At 32.8% G+C, this 22,803-nt stretch overlaps 1 protein-coding gene across 1 annotated transcript; it reads left to right on the top strand.

Moving 5' to 3' along the window:
- Nucleotides 1-230: 230 nt before the first annotated feature.
- On the top strand, nt 231-21,959 carry LOC133197634 (LIM/homeobox protein Lhx5-like). The gene is made up of 6 exons (XM_061333750.1): nt 231-968; nt 2,273-2,475; nt 11,030-11,556; nt 16,172-16,349; nt 19,175-19,324; nt 21,203-21,959. Exons 1-6 carry the CDS (start codon nt 799-801, stop codon nt 21,379-21,381), a joined length of 1,407 nt encoding a protein of 468 aa, XP_061189734.1. The 5' UTR covers nt 231-798; the 3' UTR covers nt 21,382-21,959.
- Nucleotides 21,960-22,803: the final 844 nt, after the last annotated feature.

The raw sequence follows: 22,803 nt of genomic DNA, 5'->3' as shown, positions 1-22,803 counted from the left end.
TTTTTGTTACACTTTGGTGAAAATTTGCCAATTTCTTTTTCCTTTAAGCACACTTTATAAATTTTGGATATAAATATATACACAATTCGTGAAAGCCAACGATAAACCGTTATCGGAGCAACACTCAACGCCCATATATCGGTTATGAGCAATGAAGCTGAGAGAAAATGCTTGATTGACGCGTAGGCCCCGCCCACTTGAAATTTTTCGAACGTGTATAACATGAATGTTATTACAAGTTTTACATCAATAACAATCGGAATTGGAAATCCCTTCCAGTGAAGACAGCTTTCTTCAGTAAAAGCTGCTTGGAAAAAAAGATATACGTTTGTTCTGAAGTGTCAATGAAGTTTTCGATGTGTTTGAATGCGGAAAGCGTCTGATGGTTCCACTAGGCACTGGCACTTTCATAAATTGTATACATTTTCTTCAAGGAAGGAAGCAAAGGTACCCCATCTTTGCCGGCGGCTGTAGCGAATTTATTAATAATGTGCTACTCTCTGAAGTGATGGTCGGTTATCTGGAAATACAAACATTTGGAAAAACAACATAAATCACAATCTGTTTAAACATAGATTTTTTATTCTCGATCCATAATTTGAAATATTCCCGTCATGCGTGAGTGGCTGAGTACATGCTAGCCATAAATTCAGTCTGGCTGGATTTGCATATGGATATTAACTTATGAAATTCATCATTTTACGATATTAATTCATTAAATATTACAATAATAATTGATAATATTTTGCGAACTGTTATCACCTAAAATTAAACCTGGCGATTGGAGGACATAGCACTATGGTGCAGTGCGCCGCATGTGACCGACCAATTCTGGACCGATTCCTCCTGAACGTGTTGGACAGGGCATGGCATGCTAAGTGTGTACAATGCTCGGACTGTAAAATAACTCTTACGGACAAATGTTTTTCTAGGGATGGAAAACTGTATTGTCGAAACGATTTCTTCAGGTAAGATATCGCCGCTAAACGCTCTGAAAACAATCTGTGACCCTCCCAAGAAGACAAAATTCAATCACGATTTTTTTCTTTATAATTGCTCTTTTAATAGTGGTTCTCAAGTTTAAACCATATTTTATTATCGATAAATGAAAAAAGTATATGGGACTAAGTAAATAATGAATGATTATTTCCTTTGTAAAGAAACGATTGTTTAATGTCATTTGAATTAAATAGATTTTTCAATATCTGAAGTGAGAAGTTTTTTTTTTCACTTACTGTGTAGTCTTCATGAAATACGATATCAATTATGCTTCCCAATCAATATTTCATTATGCAATTAATAAACACAGTTTTATCAAATTCAACAAGGCGCACCTGTACATTGGTTAGCATATCAAACAAAAAACATCTTATTAAATTATCCCATGTACTAAAAACCTTAATGTTTTATTCAAATACGCGGTGAACGTGCATTTTTTTCCCCAAGTCTCAAGAATATTATAATAAACTTGTCAATAATTCGATAAAAATAGAATAAGGTTAACACGTGGATATAAATATATACACCAAATTGACAGTAAAGAAATGTCACAGAAATATTCATGAGCTCTTTTACTTTCAAATTCTAAATCTAAAGATAAAATTATACATGATGTATGGATTCCTTCAAATAAGAAATTCAAGATATGTATTATTAATTCGTTAGTACCTGATGCTTTCTTTTTCAGAAGAATTTTGTCAGTTTAGTGGTAAAGAACAAACAGGAAAATAATGCATTATTATAAATTAACCTCGTATCCTATGGAGAATATCTTTAAATAAAAAGTCAATAAATTTTCAAATACAATTTAAAAAATATATAAATACATAAACAAAACATAAGATTTTATTTATCTTTTATTTTTATTGTACACCGTTCCATTTTTTTTTATTTTGTAGATGTTATATATACAGGTATAAAAAGAAGGGGTAGATGTTTCATATATACAGTGTAATACCAACAGGGAATCGTGTTTTTCCAGCTAGAATATAACAAAACAATTGTTATTCTCAAGTGAAATGCTTTCTTTTTTCAAACACACTTATTTAATTATTTATACTATTTTCATCTTAGTGCGAGTCCGGTTTTTTAAATATTGATTATTTTTAATTAAAAAAGAAAAAAAACAACAACAATGTTCTCGAATTAATAATTTTAAGACAATATGGGAAAATATATCAATTAGATAGAATAAAATATTTTTTTTAATTATTAAGCAAAAGACAAGATTTATTTTTCTTCTTGATATAACAATTTGTTTTCATTTTTTCAGGCGGTTTGGGACCAAATGTGCTGGGTGTACACAAGGAATCTCCCCGAATGACTTGGTCAGAAGAGCAAGGAACAAAGTTTTCCATCTGAAATGTTTCACATGTATAATTTGTCGAAAACAGCTTTCTACTGGAGAGGAACTCTATGTCATGGATGAAAATAGATTTATTTGTAAAGAAGACTATATTTCAAGCAAACTACAAGGTAAGAATACTACTGAATTATATTATCTCTCACTCAGTTTCTACTTATTAGCAAAATCAAAATTAAAATTATTATTATTATATCAGCATGTACTGCTGGTACATATCATTTGAACCCCCACCGTGGGCTCACGTGTGGTATTAATTGAATTTAATAGCCTCTGATAGTTTTCACTAACTGCTAACATATTTTGTATTTTATGGACTGTGTTCATGTATGTATTGTGCGTATATCGGCAGATAAGTAAGTGTTCCCTGCGGGTACCGTTTTCTAAACATTTCCTATATTTTTGGACATGTTGTCACCCAATTAAAACGGACGAAAATGATTTTATCTGTCCTTCTTTCGCTAACTGTCACTTAGATTTCTCTCCAATCACCACTTGAAATCAAAGGCAGACATGTTTGGACATCGATCCCGACACATCACCAATCAGCAGAAGCATAACGAGTTCGAACTTCTTTCCATACATTTTTCATGAGTAATGTCTCTTGCATAATTCTCACTAATCCACACGAAAACGTAAATGATGTGGAACTAAAACACATCCCAAATTTATGAAACACAATGAATTAATAATTAATCGACAGTAAAAGCGGGCTATCTATTAAGAGTAACATCAAGATCGCTTCCCCATCGCGGATAATAATTAGCGGCAATTTGTCCTCTCGTGGACACTTTACGGCCCTGAGTCATTGTCCGAACGTTATCTACAATGTATCTACACAGTTCAGATTTGTTCCGTGTACTGGACCACTGAACGTCTCGCGCTACCCCTAGACTCGTACAAGACGAAAATTATTTACAATTTCTTTCTGTTTCTCTGTCCGTATTGTAAAGTCTGTCAATATATTAATTCTCAACCTTTCTTTCAAATGAATGTTGATTCATACAAATTCTCGGTGAAATGTAAATATCATATTTATGTCAATGTTTGTCTACTTAGCAAAAAAAAAAAAAAAATGTCGCAGCCGACGTACCCCCGTTTTTCTAAACGACCCAAATAGAACAACATACGTTTGTATCGGTTTTGCATTTTCGGGCTGACATTAGCACTTTGTAAACGTCTGACTACATTTCGCCTTCGTGAAGTCTGAGCGCCATTTGATACAGTTAAAATGGGATATGGTAGCCATCTAAGTTAGGAGCTTGGGCGTCTAGAAAACTTCTTTTTCCAACTTTTCGACATATTTCCTTGACATGAGCCAACTGCCTGCTCACTCTATTTTCCTAATTATTTTTAACTTTTCGCACTATTTAACAAATCTTTCCACCTTTCACCTCTTTATGTCCGGATTCCTGTGTTGAAGTCGAAGAAACACAAATTAGTTCGTACTTGCCCGATTACGGATGAAAAATTATTCTTGTATTAGCATAAAGGTTAGAATTGTCAGACGTTAGGTACAATGCATGTTATAACTGATACATTTCAATTCATGGTGAAACTGTGCGATCTTTTATTTATTTATGTGCTTTTAAAGTACTTAACTTCTCAAATTGTCGGTCGCAACCGAATAAATGGCCTCAAATTTCATGTAAATTAGACAGAATATATTTTTCTTATTTAAAATAAATCAAAGATTTGAGTTAACTTGATAATGCAGAACGAGATAGTTGATTTGTCAGTGTTTGGAACTTCTTTGAACTCCGGCGGGTGGTAGAGGGATAACAAAAATAAAACTTCTGAAATTTTTAATACGAAGAAATCTCAAAAAAATTAAACTTCATTTTGCATTATGTAATATTTATTAAACTGTCAATATATGAATATCATAAATACAATGGTGAATTAAAACTTAAAAAATCAATGTTTTTAGTTAGAGAATACTTAGTGTATCTGATGCATATTATTATCAAAGTACAAGAATCAGAATTAAGGGAGATGATAAGAAGTGTTGATTTTCACCCTTGTAATTGACATCCAGAGTTTGCATATTCACGTGCATAGTTCCGCTCTGGACCTTAATTTGAAGGCTCTCTTTGGCACTTATTCTACAAATCTAATTTGTGTAGCGCTGTAAAGTTGGGGTCACGCATTTTCTCGCCAATCATCACTTTTTTTCTGACCTCTAAAGAGATGGAAAGTAGCGGTTGGCTAACTGATGCCTCCTAAACAAAGATTTGAGATAATTTCAAAACATATCGGCGTTTACATGGTATTTGATATTTGGTTTAGTAAATAAACACTTGTCAATTATCTTGTTATAAAGATAAGCGAGCATCTGACCTTTTCTGATCAGCGTATGAATAACAAATGAATGCTTACCTCGACACTTAATTCACTTCCTTTACAAGTGTTTTAGGTGAACTTGGAATTATTATCAAACCCTAGCCTTCATTCATTAATTGTTTTTTATATATCTGTATTTCATTTAAATCAAGCCATTCTCAAGAGGAAAGTGTTCTCAAAAAAGTAAATTTATCATGGCTGCTTCAAAAAAAAAAATTCATTGCTTTAGTGAAATGCAGTCTGCGTGCAGAGAGCATTTTTGTGCTTGGTCTCTATCAATCCCAAATGAGATCCATCCGTAGCGATACAACCCTAGGGAATTACACAAGACAAAGGGTTTGTGTTTTCATCTTGACAAAAATTGAAATTCGGGCCGCTATGTGCTTATATGTTTGTTGCAAATAAGCTCATTGAAACATAAAAGAGGAGTGTCAAATTATTCCCGAGTTTCGAATAATTTAAAGTCTTCAGTTTTATACTGACATCGCATAAAGGATGAAAAATTATCCAATTGTCCCGTTAGTCAAATTTTGCAGAAATTATTCCTGTCTCCTGCAGCGCAAGAGCACGAAAGAGCTTGATTTGGACCTCGTGGCATTTGGGAAAGCGTTCTGTCGTCTGTTGTACCGAACCTTTGAAAGAAAATTTCACGTTCAAACAGCAGCAACCGTTAGCTCAAATTTAGAAAAATTATGCCTGAAAATGTCATAAATTGTGTAAATGAATGTTATTACGTTAAGTACAGTCTATTTTGTGATTGTTTACAGTGTAATTAAGGAAACCTCAATGAGTATTTTCTCTCCAAAATGACACTCACAGATGTGGACTTATCATGCATTGCTTCGCCAGCATTTTTTACATAGTAATATTAGGGCAATTTTTATAACACTAAAAAAGGAAAATGTGGGTTGCGTTTAAATATTTCGGTGTATGACTTATTAATCGGCATTTCAAAAAAATTTAATAAGATTTACTTACTTTTTTACTGTTATTTCGCACTGTCAGTTTTCTTGATACAGTTGACGCAGTAGATTTCGTACATTTCCACCACACTCCTCACTGACTTGCATGTAGTTATGACACAGTTGAGATTCTCTTGATGGCAGCAGTGAAATAGAACTTTACTGTACCCACCATTGACATTTTGGAAAACCTTTTATGTCTACCTCCTTAATTTAATTAATTCATTACAGTTCTTTAATTATCACTATTTAAATTGTTGCAAAGTCATTTTTTGGTAATAATCAAATTATAGTTTTTTTTTCAAAAGCTTTATTTCTTTCTTATTTATATCTATTATTATTTATCTTGTTTATTATTTTATTATCTTATTTATATCTATTTCAAGAATATTAATTTGTTTTTGACATTTTTCGTGGAAAATTTATCGACATTATTAATGTGGAGACCTACACGCGAATTCATTGTATGTAAAGAGAAGCAATATTTTTTTTAAAAAAATCAGTTTTAAAATTTTGCACTTATATATAGTGTACCTTTTCAGACAGTTTAAAACACTAGTCAGATTACTATACAGTGTGGTTCTTGATAGCTCTGGTCAGGTCTTATGTGTGGTTCTTGATAGCTCTGGTCAGGTCTGATGACCCACAGAATACCCTTGCCAAGATATTACTGATATTCATTAAAATATAACGACTTGCACATTTTCCTTTGGTCCCATGGGATATAGATGAGGTGATGGTACGTCCAAAAATTGCAAACAACTGGCGAAATCTCTCAGATAGGAGGGTTTGTTGGATGAAACTGCATTCCAAATTTTCGAAGCATAATCTTCCTTTTTTTTCTCCAAATGTTGATGTCGAGTTCAGATTTATCTTGGGAAGATCCAAGATTTCGCAAATACTCTCAGATGGAATTCGTGATAATGAAAAATTACTTGTTATCAAATGTTGCATTATACTAAGTAGAAATAAATCAAAATGTTTCTGGGATCCTTTGAATCTTAATAGTTTTATCTTTTTAAAAAATGAAAATATAGCATTAAACTTCACAAAATGATTTTATGTCGCCGACCGGGAATAAGACCACACATAGAAGGCGGGTAAACTAGAGTGCTGAGGTGATTGTTTCTATAAGAGTTGTCATATTTCCCGCTTAAAATAGCTTACAGCCCTTGTGTTTTTTTTTTCTCTAGTGCTCACATAGTGCCACTCTTTTATGTCTGGAGATAAAAACGTTATTCTTCGTTAAAGAAGTGCCCCAAGTCAACCTTTCCCAGAGAGAGTGCAAGCTTGGAAATGCATTTCATTTGCATAAAGTCTTGTAATAACTTAGATAGCTTAATTATTGAATATTTTTTCTGCTGCACAGAAGATAAGGGTAAATCTTTGTAGAGTTGGGAGTGATGGTTCAGATTGCTTGATGAGATAAAAATGTCTTTGATTTATGATAAGAATGATATGTTTTGCAAAACAATTATATTTTAAGGAGAGAATGTTTATTTTTTATGTTGCTTTAAGTGAATTGTTGTGTGAATATTTTGAATTTTTATTGTTGATATATTTGGAATTTGACTCTACATTTTCCCTAGTATTGAATATATAAAAAAATATTTATGTGACATCTTTTCATCGGCCAGAATAATTAAGAGTTGTGATCACTGTGCCATTACTCGTAAAGTATTCATGTTTAGATAAAATGCAACAAAGTCAGTAATTATTTAAAATATTAGTCCCCTGTTAAAACTTACCGTTTGTTGCGCAGATGTCGAGCCATAATAAAGGATATGCATCTCTAATTTGAACAAATATGAACATTATTTATTATCTCTCGAGAAAGTGTGGCTTTACACTCAGGTATTAAAACAGAAAAACATACAAGGTCAAATTCCCTTAAATGTTCATATTGCCAAATTCTTAACAAGTTTGTCATGTTCAGTGTCATTGGAAATGACTTTATAATTTACTGTCAAAAATATTCTCATGCTCGCAAATGTCTTTTTTTCTCCATGAGGAATTTTGATGTTACTTTGATCAGTTGTGCGCTTTAATCGCATGTATTGAGACGACTGCAGTCATAGACTTTAATGGATTTAGAAGTATTTATCCGCCTCATTTGCGATCGGTTACTGTACAAATGTTGATATTTCGAATCAATAATTACCGTAAAATGGACAAAATTTTCTTGTTAATTTCCTCCCGGCTCGTTATTCCTGTTTTTTGTAATGCAAAAGAAGTATTTTTGGATTTCTTTTCCAGATATTGCTTGTTTAGTCGGCATCAGTATTACACATGATAGTTTCGAATTTTTCCCCTTTATCGACGAATTAACATCGGAGTTGTCTCATTTTTAGCAGATTCCTTTTCTTTGCATACGATCATTTATCAAATACAAATATCTCTACGTGTTTAATCAGCTTTTCTTGAATATTTGAGCACGTGAGATCAATAGGATATCTGTCGTCTGCAAATTCAAGGACTGATAGTCTGTTTCCGAAGCCCATCAATTCGGCATCAATTGGTTGCATATTGTCTTGTAGCGCTATGACAGAGTGCTGATTTTAAAGGAAATAAAACCTATTGATGATTCTTCAACGATTTTAAGAAGATTTCACATACCGACAATGGTTTTCTTTTATTCGGTTTTATATTTGTACCAGAACTTCCCAAAGTGACATGTGTATTCTGGAAAGTTTTTTTTTTTTAGATGTGCTTAATGTCAGCTTGATTTTTCTTTTTTTTTTTTTGTATATCATCTCTTGTAAATTCTTGAAATGGTTTTATTAGCACTGTGAAAAAATATGATTATGAAAAACGCTATATTTTTAATGTTATTATGCATAGACAAAGCACTGGAGCTTGAAATAATTCTCCATATGTTACACAGAATTAAAGTTACGCTTAATTAGCTTATAAAATTTTAATTTGTTACTCTCCAATGGAGTTTTAAGTAGAGAGAAAAAAAATCCCTAAAAATGGCTTTATTAATAGTATAAAATTTTCCAAAGTCAAGGAGTTAATAAATGACGGAAGATTGCGTTCGTTGCTCCAAGAGAATTTTCTCTGGTGAGGTGATTTGATTTGGGGAACAAAATCATTCTATTTAGTTGCTGTTTATCATCTTAACACATACGATTATCATCCAAAGGGAATGATTATACGACAATTCCGACTTAAATATCTCTATTGCCCCTAGCAATATTTACAATCAAATTTTACGACGCTGAGCAATCTTCTAAATCGAAAGGGGAAAAGATGGACATTTTCCCTGGCGGAAAACATGCAGTAAGGATTCGTTTATAGGGCGTAATTAGAGTGGGGAGAGACAGAGTTCACGTCATTTCGTCCTTTTTTCAGGCAGAAGGGGACGAAGCAGAATCGGAGAACGGGAAGCCTGACGGTTTATTACCGGTTTTTAAGATGGAATCTCGAATTGTAATTGTGCATAATTGAACTCTAATGACAGTGCACCTCAAACGTAACTTGACGTTAGACAGGCCCCCTTTCCGTTTAAAAGAATACAAAGTTTATACATAAGTTAATGTCCATATCAGATTTACATCTATATTAAGAAATATTATCTTGATTAATCTAAGTTATAAAAACTATACAAGTTACGTTAAAAGGAAACGTTTCTGTAAAAAAAAAAAAAAAAAAAAAAAAAAAAAAAAAAAAAAAAAAAAAAAACGAAATCAGTGTTTAAATATTTATTTTAAAAAGAAATAAATGATAATATTCAAATAAGTTGAATAAAATTAAAAAGTAGTCAAAAACAAGGCGAACATTGAAGGTAATCCCATTAAATCAAACATGAGTGTCGCACAATCGTGCTCATAGGATTATGAATCCCACAGAGGGCCCTAATCTAATCTAATTTCCATCCCTTTGCAGGTTTCTCATTTCATTGTATTATCTAACTAATTTTCCGTCTTATTAAAAAGAATTGATGTCTGTCCCTGGGCATGCAATCACGCCTGATACATTACAAGTAAAGTCCTTCGGCAGAAAAAAAATTTCCAGGTCGAGCATAGGTCAAACTTTTACGTTACATGTAATTTCAACATTTATTATTCTTTTTCTTTTATCTCCTTCTTATTTTTTTTTCCTTTTTTTTTTATTTTAAATCTTAGTCTCTAAAGGAAAATTGGCGTTTTGCTAGAATGATAATTATTATGTATTATTAAAACGCATGAGATCAATAATACTAATATCGATGTAGATAAGTAAGTTGATCACCATCATTTATATAAATAATATATCACCAGTACCTATACACATGTAATATACCAGCAAAACTCTTACAGAGTAAGTACAGGAAAATTAACTCTATAGTCATTTCTTTATATATATATATATATATATATATATATATATATATATATATATATATATATATATATATATATATATATATATATATATATATATATATATATATATATATATAGTTAATGATTTTCAAATTTAACAATTTGCAAATATTTATTAATTTTATTTTTCCAATTTGTTTGAAATCATAGATTTGTTCCAAAAAATAATTTACTCATAGGTAAAACAGTTTAAATAAACTTGATATTTAAAAAATCAAAGAATAAAAATATAATTTAATTTTTTCTCTCGATTTTCCCTTTCTGCTAAAAACCATCATTTTTATTAACTGACAATCCAAAAAAATCCACTCTCCATGCAATGCCATGTTTGGAGTCTGATTATCTAGTACATGTACGTGTAAATTAGTTAATTATGTCAGAATAGACAGGCCTTAAGAAAATACTTATTCTATACATACAGCTATTGGGTTTTTTGTGACAGTTATTTACTTGCATTTGTGGTGGGTTTTGAATAACCATTAAATTCTTAAATTTTACTGTTGAAAAATATCCCCTAAATGGAACATATAAAATAACATATTTAAAAAATCAGAATATAAAACATTTGAGGACATACGCAATGTAGTTTGAACTTTATTGTCTTTTTCCCTGGAGTTGAAGAGTTCCAATACTTAAAGGAATTGTGTGCTACATTTTTATGTCTATATATGCTTTTGTACACTTCATCTAAAACAAGTTTTGATAAACTAAACAGATAGAATATATGTTTACTAATTTTTGTATATTTTTCTTTGAATTATACAAGAATTTTCATTAATTGATATCTTTTCAAAACCCCTGGTAATGCATGCTGATTTTTTGTCGACGAACATCTGATGGCACTATAATCTTGAATTAAAAATATCTGGAAAAATTATCAGTAGGTAAGGTACGTTGCGTATGTCCTTAATTTGGAATTTTCCTATAAGATTTATTTTGTCGAGATATAGCATACGGGATTCAGAAAATAGGTGACTGTTTTGTTTATTTTCCAGGTTCCTCAGACATTGAAGATGAAGACTTGGACGTCGCGCTAGAACACCAAACATCTCTGTCTGATAAAGATTTCAGCATAGACGGTGATAACAATACAGATATAGACTCCAAAGAAAACATCCTTACTAGTGTTCCAAATAATAACAATATAAATAATAATAACAACCTCAACAAAAGTAGCTCTTTGAATTCCCTTCCCTCAAGTCCGGATCCTCTTAAAGACGATACAGCACTTTTAAAAATATCATCGGATTCTAATCATAGTACTCAAAGCTGTGATACCAACGGAAATTCCATTCCGACTAATAACACTCTGACCCCGGACGGAGACCGTTCCGGCGAAGAAATGAATGACAATGCCAATGGAGGTTCCAGTGCAGGGGCCAAAAGACGGGGTCCCAGAACAACCATCAAAGCCAAACAACTAGAAACCTTGAAGGCGGCATTTGCCGCAACTCCAAAACCAACTAGGCATATACGAGAACAATTAGCACAAGAAACAGGGCTTAACATGAGAGTAATACAGGTCAGTTGTTAATACTTTTTATTTAGTTTTCATCTTTTTTTAATGGAATACCTTCATTTATCCTCTTGAATGAAAAGTGTTGTGAAAAAGTTGCGCAAAACCTTTTTCTTTTAATTAAACTCCTTTTTTCTTTGGTTCTTCCTTTTGACTCAGTACACAAACAAACTATATGCACAAAATCCGAGTTCCGTAGATTAGATCACGGGTCTTCTGAAGACCGGGAGAGGGGTCGTATTTGATGGCACCTATAATCGGTCCTTTGTTCTTCTTGGTAGGTACTTTTCAACAGATTTTAATCAGTTAATCTCATTTATCCGATGAAAACAAATTCGGAAACCATCATTCATAACATTAAAATCTGTTTATTGTTCATCGAGAGAGAATTTAAACTTCAAGATGTGTTCATTTTAAAATCATGGTGTTATATTACAAGTTTTGCCAATTTTCTTTGCAACACAATAAAACCCCCACCGATTCCGTACCCGGATTCTTTGTTCATCTGTTTAGACGCCGTCGGCTATTTTGATTTCATTTGCATGGAAAACGCGTTCGCGGAACCATGTCGAGCATAGCTAGGGTCTGTTCTTAAGATTCTCAGTCGGAGAATATTCTGATATTGACCTGTCAAAAAATCCTTTCAACACGAGTCAACCACTTGTAAAATAAAAAAAAGGGGATATCTCGATCAAGTAGATGAGCGGATGTCTTTTCAGGCTTCTCAATGTTTACAGATCTCGGATAATAACACGAAAAAGAATATCCCGAATTCTGTTGGATTTAGAAAAAGAATATTTCAAAAATTTAACCAAATCTGGTTGACTTTGGTCCAATGTCACATTTTAACAGAAAACTCCAAGAGAAACGTCTTCATTTTCTTCCTTCTGAAACAACATAGGAAATGTCAAACATATTCCCGATTCGGCAAATACTACAGTTCGCTGAGCCAACAGTTCTGACCGATTTTCTTAATCGTATAATTGTGTCTGACAATTTCCAAAATTAGAGCAGCCTCCTTTGATATGTATCAGTGTTTCAAACTTGTGCTTAAGGTGTCAGCTTATTGATAAATTATTCAGTTTTCCCATCCATAAAAGCTGTCTCCATTTTATACGTGTTGTTATTGTTGTCATTCGAATGCACCGATTTGTATGGTTGACCATTCGTCCTCTACAGTTCTACTTTAAGAACGAATTATTATTACCACATTAGCACAAACTGATCCACAATAAATGTAGAGGTTTTAAGGCAATAAACAACTCTTACGGCATAACAGCATTTTAAAGCAATTCTTTTGAATTGTAATAGACTTACGTGTCAAGCAGCTATGTTTTAAGTACAATATTACGATCTATACTTCAATAAAATATAAAATAAAAAAAATAAATGAAATGAAGTAGTTAAATTATGTGGAACACTGTGTCGATCCTTTCTATGGTGTTCTCACTACAGAAAAATAAAAAAAATAAAAATGAAGTTTTGACACCTTTACACGGATGCCGTTCCAAATATGCAGGACCGAATCCGATCCCCTTGATGTTTGGAGGTGTTGGTGCTTTGTGCTCCCCCCACAAGTGATCATCAATCTTGTCAGAGCTCCGCTTCCTCGTCTTGGCGTTGACAATACGAGTCAAGATACCTACAGATCAAAACAAAAAGCAGAAATTCTAGCCCTGATACAAAATTCTCGAAAACACCGAAGCGTGTCGAGGGTTTTATCATTGCAAAATAACCGAATTTCATTTTAAGTTTTATAAAAATGTAAGTTGACAGATACAGAAATCTTGTAATCGTTATTACTTTACCACCCATCGTTAGCGGGAGCGACCACAAATGGCGCGATCAAGAGATAGCAAGAAGTGGCGACCATCCGTGAAAAGGACGATGTCATTAGCAATTCGATAATATCAAAATTTCTTCTCTGGCAAATACAAAACTCATATTTCTATTGTTGACTCTCATAAATTTATGTTGCTTTGATTAAGTTGCCTTACGCCCAGATTTGATGGGATGTGAATAGTGACTCGTTGTTATATTCATGGCAACAGGACAATGTTTCTTGTTGGGTTTTAAACCATTCGTATCGTAACTAAACTTGCACAGGCTAAATCACTTAAAATTACTTTTATTATAAATTAACAATACAGTATTCAGTTTTAATCAGTGGAATAGGATTTTTACGTGAAATTAATGAAATATTGTTACTTCCGGGAGGAACATGGCATGTTTATAAATCTATACAAAACTAATGGTCCAGGAATTTGTTTCCAAATGCGTTGAATGTTATTTTTTCTTATTTTAAATATAAGCTTAAATGTATTCAAGAGACAACTTTTTGTGTATGATGTTATATCCTTTTGAAAAGTATGAAGGACACGTCGAAAATACATGCATTTTGCATTTTCTAGTTTGTTTGGTTCGAACAATTGAACAGAGTTTTTTCTCCTGGATCTATAAAGTGTCGCTGTTGGATTTAGAGTTGCCAACTCGCCAGATCACATTGTATTATATGAAAAAGTATAAACCTTTTGTGATTTTTTTTTACCTGAGTTATTATTAAAAAGGATCGATGTATCGTCACCAGTTCGCACTCTTTACTCTGTGGATATAGACGGCTTATAGGACATCAGGCAAAAAAGCTTACGTTTTAACAACCACAGTCGCCGAGTAAAAGGATGTTTACCTTATATGTTTCTGTAAATGTCAGTAATGCACGTTTCCCCTCAAGTGGAAATTTGTGTTGGAAAAGCGGATTATGTTTTTTTTAAGTAAAAATTCATATTCTGTCTTTTTACAACGCAAGCTTTGTAACGTACCAGTCGCCACATCCTACAAACCACAAATCGCTGCCAACTACCCAGAATAGCTTGGAACACAAGAATTTTGTGTTCTGTATAATTTCAAAAACCATTTGTTTTCCTGTTTATCTCATCGATTACTAATTCTTTGTTGCATAGATTTTTTTTTACTCAGCTTTCTTGAGAACTGTCATATATCGGGTATTCAATGGGTATTTTGAATACTTTCTAAATGTTTTTTTTAACTAGAACACAAAAAGTACTTCGTCATTTGTAAAAAAGCGAAAGTGAATAAAAGATGAAAAGTATCTACTAATAATACTTGAGCTGTACTCTAAGGTTTCTGATCCAGAACAGTCGTTTCAGGTAGGACACGGGATGAAATAGAATTATTGTTTTATTTATTAGACCCAAGTCGATAATTAAGTACGGAAGAAAGTAAAACCCGAGTATAAAGATTAGCATATGTCGTACAGGACAACTCGTTAAGGCCATCCAGGCGTGTTTGACGTCTTTTTCAGGGATCACTCCCAAGGGGTTCCGCATTACTTCGTTCAGGTTATGCACAGAAAAGTAGCTATTTTCAAAGCGTCGTTTGGGACTTTTAAGAGCATGTCTGCTTAATAAGTATAAAGGAACCAAGAAACAAAGCGGTAATAAAGCAGAATTTGTGATGACATTTGTAAATAATGAAAAAGAAGAGAACCAAGTCCTATCTTGTTCATCATTCATTTTGGATTAAAGTGGATATCCAATGAATTAACAAAGGATTATCAATCAGACAGGCATTTGAATTTATAAAGAGAATACTAGCAATATTATTCCTAAGGAACATTCTTTCAAAATTTGAGGTTTTTGCAATTGCTTTCACTGCTTTAGATGTAGCAAGGATCTTCATTCTGACGCAAATAAACTTTACATAAGGCACCGCGGAAATATTTTCTTATTAGACAAGAAAACCGAATATTTAAACTAAATTAAACAAAGAATTGTTCAAGTCTCTTTCTACCGTTTGCCTTTTGAAAACAAAATAGGGTCCATGATTTTTGTAAATAGTTCTCAAAGGTTTAGCACCTGATTCGCATACAAAAGCGTTTTCCTTCCGTGAGGATAGAAGAAAAATAAAACAAAAAATCAAAGCATAGGTCGGCTTTCAGTTTTCTTAGTTTACATAAACACTTAACCATTACGATTTTATATGAAGCTTTAATCTTTTGTATGAGGTGTACCAAAAGCAAAGTTTATCTATGATTTCAAAACATTCTGCAGTAAATCCTTAAGTAAACAATAACATAAATCAAAGCCGATTAAGAGGACTATAGAAAAGTTTATAGCCCCATTCGCCAGTTCCCAAGTAAACTGTCCACAAATATTGGATAACATGAGAACTGTCCATTATTTATCACCAATCAAGTAGTTTCAGTTCTCTTTAACATGCCATTGATATGTTATTTTAGGTGTTGTGCGAGACATTTTGGAAATCTATTGTCCCCGATTTTCCCCATGGGTCGCTGTGTGTCTTACGTTGGATATTGTTTTAGATTTATTGCAGGGAACTGGACTTCTACCCAAGGCTTACTTTTTAAATTAAACAATGACTCTATTTATTTACCTTATATATTAAAAATTCTCTTACATGCTCATAATTTTTTAGTATACAAGACTTTTAATGTCTTTTAGCGACATTTACGATCAGTTAACGTGTTAAAGGCATAAATTTATGAGACAATTTCGGTACACGATTCTTATAATCGTAAATCTTAAGCAACAGATGTAAGCATAAATCTCTTTAGTTTCAAAATTTTGATATTTTTTCTTAGGTATGGTTCCAAAATAGAAGATCAAAAGAGAGACGAATGAAGCAACTCAGTGCCCTCGGTGCTAGACGTCACTTTTTCCGAAATCCCAGACGCATGCGCGCACTTCGAGCTGGAATGTCACCCAATGACTTAGACGATGGGGACATGATGGCGGGTCCAGGTTTTGGATATTTTTCTGGTAATTAATCAGTGGCAAACCTGATCTTAAGTAATTCATATTTTACTTTTTTATGACATGCATATTATAAAGAAAAGAAAAAAACAACTGTAAATGTATTATTCATGATTGGACAGTTCCAAAGTCCTTGCCCTTTACTGCCTAAATAAAAACTGAAGAGAAAAAGTATTTGACAGAAAACAGATATTCTTAGCTTACAACCCGAGTCTTTGATTCTGGGGAGGATTCTAGTTTTGGATTGCAAATGTCGGGGATTTATTTCAAGCGCATTTTGGATATTAAGAGTTTTCATTAATTTCCAAGCACCGTACATTTCTGAACGTTTTAACGATTTTACATCAAATCACGGAGGTTACTATTGGTTCCCCACAGAATACTGTAGTCCCCTGGATTACAGGGATTACATCTTCCATGAATTCTAATATTGGTAATTCCTCGCGGGAACGCGTAGCTTCAGTCCTAGGAGGGGGCTCAACATGGCCAGTTGTTCGCCGGTTTTTTAATGCCTTCTCTATATAACTACTCTGCCATTGAATCTCTGGGTATTCTACTGACAGCTTCTGAAAAACTCTCTTGTTTTCCGTAAAATAATGTCAAAACTTTCAAGGAAGTGTCATTTGCAGATATTTCGAAATGACCGAGAAAGTTAATCTCTGATTTTTGTAAATATCTTTTTATAGGTTTAACTTTCATTAATCGTTGTTGATGAATACGCATTATTATAAAAAACAGAACAATACAACTGAAAAAAATGATGGAATGATCAGATGATTAAAACATGTAACATTCATTACCACCTTAACTAAGATATTATAACTTTAAAACTCTCCAAGGTTTTTTTTTCTTCTGCTTGCAACCACTAACATTAACTTTCACCTTTTGTAAAGGCGCACATTACGAATCTAGTACAATTTTATTTTACATTTCATTGAGAAATTAGTCTTTTGCGTCTTTCATTTATTGAGTTTATATTGTTTGCTGTATGTATTTTCGCCACCCTTTTCACGCAGAAGGATCTTGAAACCATGAAACCATTAAAAACAAAATCTGCTGTAAAATTGATATAGTTTTAAACCTGCTTTAAATTCTGGAATATTTTAATCAAAAAATACCACCCACATTTCGCGGAGTGGATGGTCCGATAGTATCTAAAGCAAATGATTCGAGACTACTTGGAAAACGTGTACATCTGATAATGACAGAAAAATCAATTTTCAGCTTCTTAATAAGAAACACAGAAAGACAGACTAGCCTTCAGGCAATACAAAAGACCGCCTTTGTCCGCACACCCAGGGATACAGTACACATGCAACAAAGGAAAAAACGAGGTTATTGGATCTGTCTTTAAAAAAAAATATGTTTTTTTTCCTTTAAATTGCTGGACACGGTTCACATATTTCCTCAGTCACTCATCATTGCGTTTTGATGTACGATCTACAAATCTTTCGTAAACGACACATTTCAGGAATGGGAAAAAGAGAATCTGTTGGCCAGATTGGCTTGCTTACATGAATGTTGCCCCTGTATACAGAAAGAACCGACGATGATTAATCGCGACTGTTTCCTTTCTGTCTTGCCCAAACTTTCCAACGATTGTTAACATTTTTCAACACTCTTGCTCCAAAATTTGGTAGATATATTTACAAGAAAGATTTGTTAGTTGGTGGTGTACAAGGTCTGAACACGTTTGCGAAGTTCCGTGTGTATATCATTATTTTTAAATGTTCTGAACTGAAGTGAAGTCTCGCGGACCGGATATATGTGAATAATGTGGAAATAAGTGTGTTCGGATTAGAACGGAATTGAGAGGAAACATCTGTTTGTCACTTTTATCTCCATGAATACAGGGTGATTAGCACGTATTGAAATAAAACTTACGATAATCTTTTACCTCAAATTAAATAAGCGCTTCGCTTTACACACACACACAAAAAATAAAAAATACTAAAAAAAAAAAATGAATAAAATATCAAACATTAGAAGTTTTAATTATATCTAACATTCATGTACTATCATGTGACAACTATTAAAGAATATTTTCATTTGAAGAAAGTAGAAAAATGTTGTCTTTTTCAAAAACCAAAAAATGGCACATTTCGAAATGTGGATAATTTCATTAATTATTCAAACGTCAATATACAGAGAGTTAAAGGAAAGATGACTACCTGAAATAAACCATATCTCTACAGAATTCTGTAGTTTCTAAACATGAAACAAGGAGCAAAGTGATTTTGTAAATAAACATAAATTCCGAGGATGTTCCGAGACACTGTTTAATTTCCGCTGATATACATCACAAAACAGGCGGTGGTTGGGGTAACGTTTGAAGAATGAACGGGGAGGGTCAGAAACAGTTTAAAACAGTTGCTTGCTCACCACCCCGCTTTATTAATGACCGTTTAGAACATGGACCGTTTTTCCAGCTTCCTAGGTGTTATCAAAATATTTCACGCCGGTCATGGGAAGGGCAAAGTCGTTGACATGAAATTGGTCTTGAGCAGTCTGAGGTGGTGACAATTCCCTTGTTTTGCCGTCACCGGAGCGAGATACTGCATCTATTAGTGTTAAAAGATGAGCTGGCCTGACAACACTTCGTATCTTAATGAACTGCTCCCACTTTGATGTCTGTTGTAAGGCTCTTGTCGGAACAGTTTATATCGTGTCTTGGGCATCAATATTCACAAAACGCATCTAACATTTAACGTTTTATATACACAGCTGTTATCTGATTCGGTATGTCAAAATTATAAAGAATAAGCCTATTTTTACGGTTAACAATTGTTATCTTACAAGTTTATCTATTTGAAGAAAATATTTTTTTACAGAAAATGGACAAGATTTTTACCCTGGTTACCAAGGATATAATGACTTTTTTCCTGGCCAAGGGGATGGGGGTCCCCCACCAATGAATTTCCTCCCCCCTACATCTCAAGGAACACCTCCACTATCTATGGAACAGTCTCTTCATCACAACAGTAAGTGATACTATAGTTATTAAATCATTGATTATTGTAATTAATTATCACTTCAGTTTATTCTCTCAAAACCATGTAAATGGTTCATGAGGTACAAAAAACATATATAAATATAATACAAATTTATACAATGGGTCAAACAGGAAGTATAGCTAAAGGAAGAAAAGACCAAACAAACAATTTTAGTAATAAATATACACAGGTTTTTCTTTTTTTAATTCAACATCTTTTGAGCACATAATTTCACCAAACTTCATAATATTTGGCTTACAAAAAAAATTCTGGCTCAAGATTTTTTTTTTCAAAATATTAAAGTCATTTAAACATGGTTATTGTAATTAATCGTCAAATTACTAAACTTATTCAATTATTGATTATTGTAATTAATCCTCAAAATATTATGAAAATTTAAATTGATGGTTTCATTTTCATTTCCACTGTGAACAAAAAGTCAAATTAGCCAGTTACTATCAAATTAAAAACCTCAAGAAAGGAATATTCAAGTTTACTGAATACTTTATTCTAATCATATCGAAATGGATCATTAAAATTAATGATTTTTTAAAGAAACATTTCGTAATATCTATATGTACATGTATTTTGAATTAAATCCATATTTTTTTTTAAAACAGAAAAACAAACTTAACAAGAAAGCCCCCCCCCCAAAAAAAAGAATCGGAGCAAAACAAACAGCCAAAAAAACGAAGCAACAAAAAAAGTAATAATAATAGTAAAAAAAAATTAAAAGCAAGAAAAGGGAAGACAAAAAAGTAAACACATGAATTTCATCAAGTTTTACAAGTTGTAATAAAAATAATTGTTCAAGGAAACTTGATATCACTGATCACATAAATATCGTGAATATTGAACACGAAGCAATGTCGACTATAAATTTATGAACAGAAAAAATATCCATCTTAGTCCAACTTTGGCACTAAGGCTGTGAAACAGTGACTCACTTAGGACCCCCTCTCTGGTCTTCAATCATAAAGTTTAGACAATGCTTTGGAAATTTATCTTTGAAAGCCAACTTGGAAATTGGATTTAGCGCGTGGATATCGCAGTGTTCAGAAAATACTTTCCCATTCCCTACACATTCTTTAGCGTCACGCGACCCAGCAGTAAACCTGAAATTCTTTTGGGAGACGTTTCCAATTTTCTTCTAAAATTGGTATTTTTGTTTTATCTGTGTTTCAAATGAGGAAAAAGAAAGGGAGCTCTTGCGGCTCGATAATATAAAGCCGACCTATCTATGCAAAAGTTAATAGGAATAGATGATATTTAGATCGAGCCCTCCATCCATAGATTTACTTCTGCTTATAATAAACTCAGGTCAGAGAAGGACGGACGAACTGTAGTCTTTGAAATCTGCATCAGAAACTGTATTTTTTTGTTGTTCTTCAAACATCATAATGAAAGAAATTAACGAGATAATTTATTGTTTGATTTCCATAATTCTCCGGTAAAGTCACAGCTGTCCAGAAAAATAAAAGAAAACGATGTCAGGAAATCAATGAATAGGTTCGAACTTTGCTGTGCAGATGTGGCGAGGCTGGATAGAGGCGACACGTGCTAATGTTTTAATTGTTAGCGAAATGGGCCCCAAACAATTGACACAATACGAAATAGAAGAGTAAATGATTCTGAACAGTAACAGACTGCAGTCCTAGGTTATTGACAACGTTCTGGAATGTTACAAAGCGTCTATACACCTTGCCCGCGGCAAAGGCAAAAATGTAGATTATTAGCATGCAAACAGTACCTTTAAAAAGTCATAATAATTTCATGCTTAACGTGAGAAATATTTTAACACGTATCTATGTATTACATCTTAGATTGGGATCTCTTCTGTTTATGACGATTTTGTTTCTTTGCCAGATAACATGGGCCCTGAAGCACAATTCCTGCCAGGGGACATGATACATCCTTCGTCTTCCCCAGAACCAATTCCAATGCACGCGCACGATGGGCCTTTCAGACATGGCGGGCCTCCAAGTTCCCTTGCAGGAAATTTCTCGTCCCTTTCACATCCGGAAATGGCGGGAGAGGCGTGGTGACCTTTGAATCGTGCATAAACTCTCCTTGACGTGTTTCCATTCCACACACTCTTTTATAATCATAAACTATTGAATACTTTGTGTAGATGTATGCATGAGATGGAGTGAATTTATTTATGGAGTGAAAATGAATCATGGGTAGTTCTTACCCATCTCCTAATAAGTGTTTTGTTTGTGAATGTATTATAGTACGCTGCCATTGTAGTATTTAAGTTATAGATCTTTTTTTTAAGAACCAATGATTTCAGATTCTGTTTTTCCATCGTGGGTGGTTGGAAAAAATATAACGTTCTTTTTATGAAGTATACATATTCAGTCTACGGTGACAAGTACTAGAAAAAAAGCAACATATGTTCCTTTTGTTTTTGTTTTTATTGTCTGATAAATTTTATTTTGGAGTGAATGTATTTAATGATACTTCTCCATTTTCAGTCCCATTTTGTCTGTGTTGTAAGCTTGTTTGTATAAAACGAGATCTCAAAATAAAACACTAATTTGTCATGCCCATGAAAAATACGAAGATATATTAAATATTGAAATCATCGATTTATGATGATCAATAAATGTCTCAAATCTTGCATGTCTTGTTATTTTTTATTCATTTGACAGATGATAATTGTGTGTTAATTTATTTAAAGCGGGGGGAGGGGGATTTTAAAATGTAGCATTTCAACATAAGTCTTCGCTTTGCTTTTAAATATTAAGTATTTTTTAACTGTTCAGATTTAATGCCTACCTACTTAACCTAATTTGGTATTCTTTACAAGATGAGATTATAAATGAACTATTAAAAATTAAATTGTTCAATCCAAAACAACCTTTGTTGTAAATTGCTTGTTAATTTCATCATACATGTATTTGATACATATTTTATAATCCTGAATTGAAGAAAAATAAAGCTTTAAGGGTTGCATATAGATATTAAAAAAATACAATGAAATAAGTTATTTCTACAGAGTATTTGGTCTCTTAATGACTGTTTGTATCAAAGCTGCGCCTATCTGCACTTTATTTAACTGCTCCCTATGGCGCAAATCTGTACAGCTTCAGATCATGTTTCATAGGCTGTAGATAACTAAACACAAATATATCTGATGTCTACACAGGTGAAAAAGAAAGTTGTTATTTGAAAAAAAATCTTCAAGAAAAGGGTGCTGATCGATCACTTTCAGACGAGGAAGGGTATAATTAAAATTTAAATACACACACACAAATATATATATATATATATATATATATATATATATATATATATATATATATATATATATATATATATATATATATATATATATATATATATATATATCGCTTGTGCTAGTTTGTGATGTCCTGCATGAAAGTAAAAGTTGGATTAAAATTCATTAGAATTTTGCTCTTTATATAAAGATTAACAATCAATTTCGAAGGATTGGAAGGCAC

The sequence above is a fragment of the Saccostrea echinata genome, unplaced genomic scaffold (genome assembly GCF_033153115.1).
Source record: "Saccostrea echinata isolate AGI-Se365-2 ecotype Australia unplaced genomic scaffold, CSIRO_AGI_Sech_v1 ptg000030l, whole genome shotgun sequence".
Lineage (NCBI taxonomy): Eukaryota > Metazoa > Mollusca > Bivalvia > Ostreida > Ostreidae > Saccostrea > Saccostrea echinata.
This window is presented reverse-complemented; position numbering and strand designations above follow the sequence as displayed.

Coding starts and splice junctions, on each gene's coding strand:
- LOC133197634 (XM_061333750.1), top strand. CDS start 799: ATGGTGCAGTGCGCCGCATGTGACCGACCAATTCTGGACCGATTCCTC. Junction 969..2,272: donor TGTCGAAACGATTTCTTCAG/GTAAGATATCGC, acceptor TCATTTTTTCAG/GCGGTTTGGGACCAAATGTG. Junction 11,557..16,171: donor TTAACATGAGAGTAATACAG/GTCAGTTGTTAA, acceptor ATTTTTTCTTAG/GTATGGTTCCAAAATAGAAG.